This window comes from Ceratina calcarata, unplaced genomic scaffold (genome assembly GCF_001652005.2).
Source record: "Ceratina calcarata isolate Rehan_Ccalc_2016 unplaced genomic scaffold, ASM165200v1 scaffold254.2, whole genome shotgun sequence".
Taxonomy (NCBI): Eukaryota; Metazoa; Arthropoda; class Insecta; order Hymenoptera; family Apidae; genus Ceratina; species Ceratina calcarata.
The window spans coordinates 1-926 of record NW_017147456.1 but is presented as its reverse complement, the minus strand read 5'-3'; the positions used below and the strand labels follow the sequence as shown (position 1 = coordinate 926).

The 926-nt window shown below is 42.0% G+C and overlaps 1 protein-coding gene across 1 annotated transcript in view; it reads right to left on the bottom strand.

The window, feature by feature from the left end:
- LOC108623144 (uncharacterized) overlaps positions 1-500 on the bottom strand; it is a gene marked incomplete at its 3' end in the record, with an annotated part of 8,634 nt that extends 8,134 nt beyond the window's left edge. The window contains exon 1 of the mRNA XM_018021453.2: positions 393-500. Within this exon, the coding sequence (XP_017876942.2) occupies positions 393-500 (108 nt within the window). The remainder of the gene's footprint in view (positions 1-392) is intronic.
- Positions 501-926: the final 426 nt, after the last annotated feature.

The window sequence follows — 926 nt, the reverse complement described above, 5'->3', positions numbered from 1 at the left end:
GTCTCCTCAAATTGATTAACAGAATTAGTTAAGATTATGTCGTATAAAAAAAATGGCAAAAGTGTATAATGTAAGAAATGGTCTAACAATAAACTGAAACTGCGTTCATAGCTATGACTTCTTTTACATTATATTTTATAATAGTTTTCCCTTGCAATATCAAAGCTAACGTTCAGCCGTCAAACAGTAGTGCGTACTTCTGAATGGTCTGACCCATCACGACTGAAGAACGAAGAAATCACTTTGCTGTCTAGAATCTGATCAAATCGAATTCGAGAGTAAATTGGAAAGCACGCGGTACGTGTCAGTTACACTATCATTTTGCAGCGATTCTCACGTGATATCGTTCAACTGGTAGACGGGAAATGTCGTAAGATACGGAAGAGACGCACCACGATTCCGGGTGTCACACGATTTGTTGTCACCGGCACGAGATCAGCACTATGAATGCCGCCGAGGGCACAATCCGGCGTGACGTCCTCGGCCACGTGGGGACTCATCTAAAGGAGATTTTAGTGGGGATATTTGTCGCCTACCGCGTGAAAAACTGCCAACACTTGAATAGGCTCCGACACGTCGATGAAAAACGCGACTACCGACCCGACGCCAATGGCTCTCAGCTGGACACCGCCTGTCGACTTAAATACCCCGCGTGGATATCGTGGACGATTCCTTCTCCTTCGTCCACCCTAACGGGCAACATTATCTCGGTAGTCATTCTAAGATGATACTCTCATTCATTCTAATCTTGAACGATACCACCTTCTCTCTCCTTCTACCATCTCTATTTGACACACAGTGTACCATTTAATGAATTTGTGAGTGTTTCATTTTTATCATATTATCGTCGCTTTACGACGTGCATCAAAACACCCGCATATGAATGTTTATTTACTGTATTTGTTTAATTAAAAATTATTTAAGTA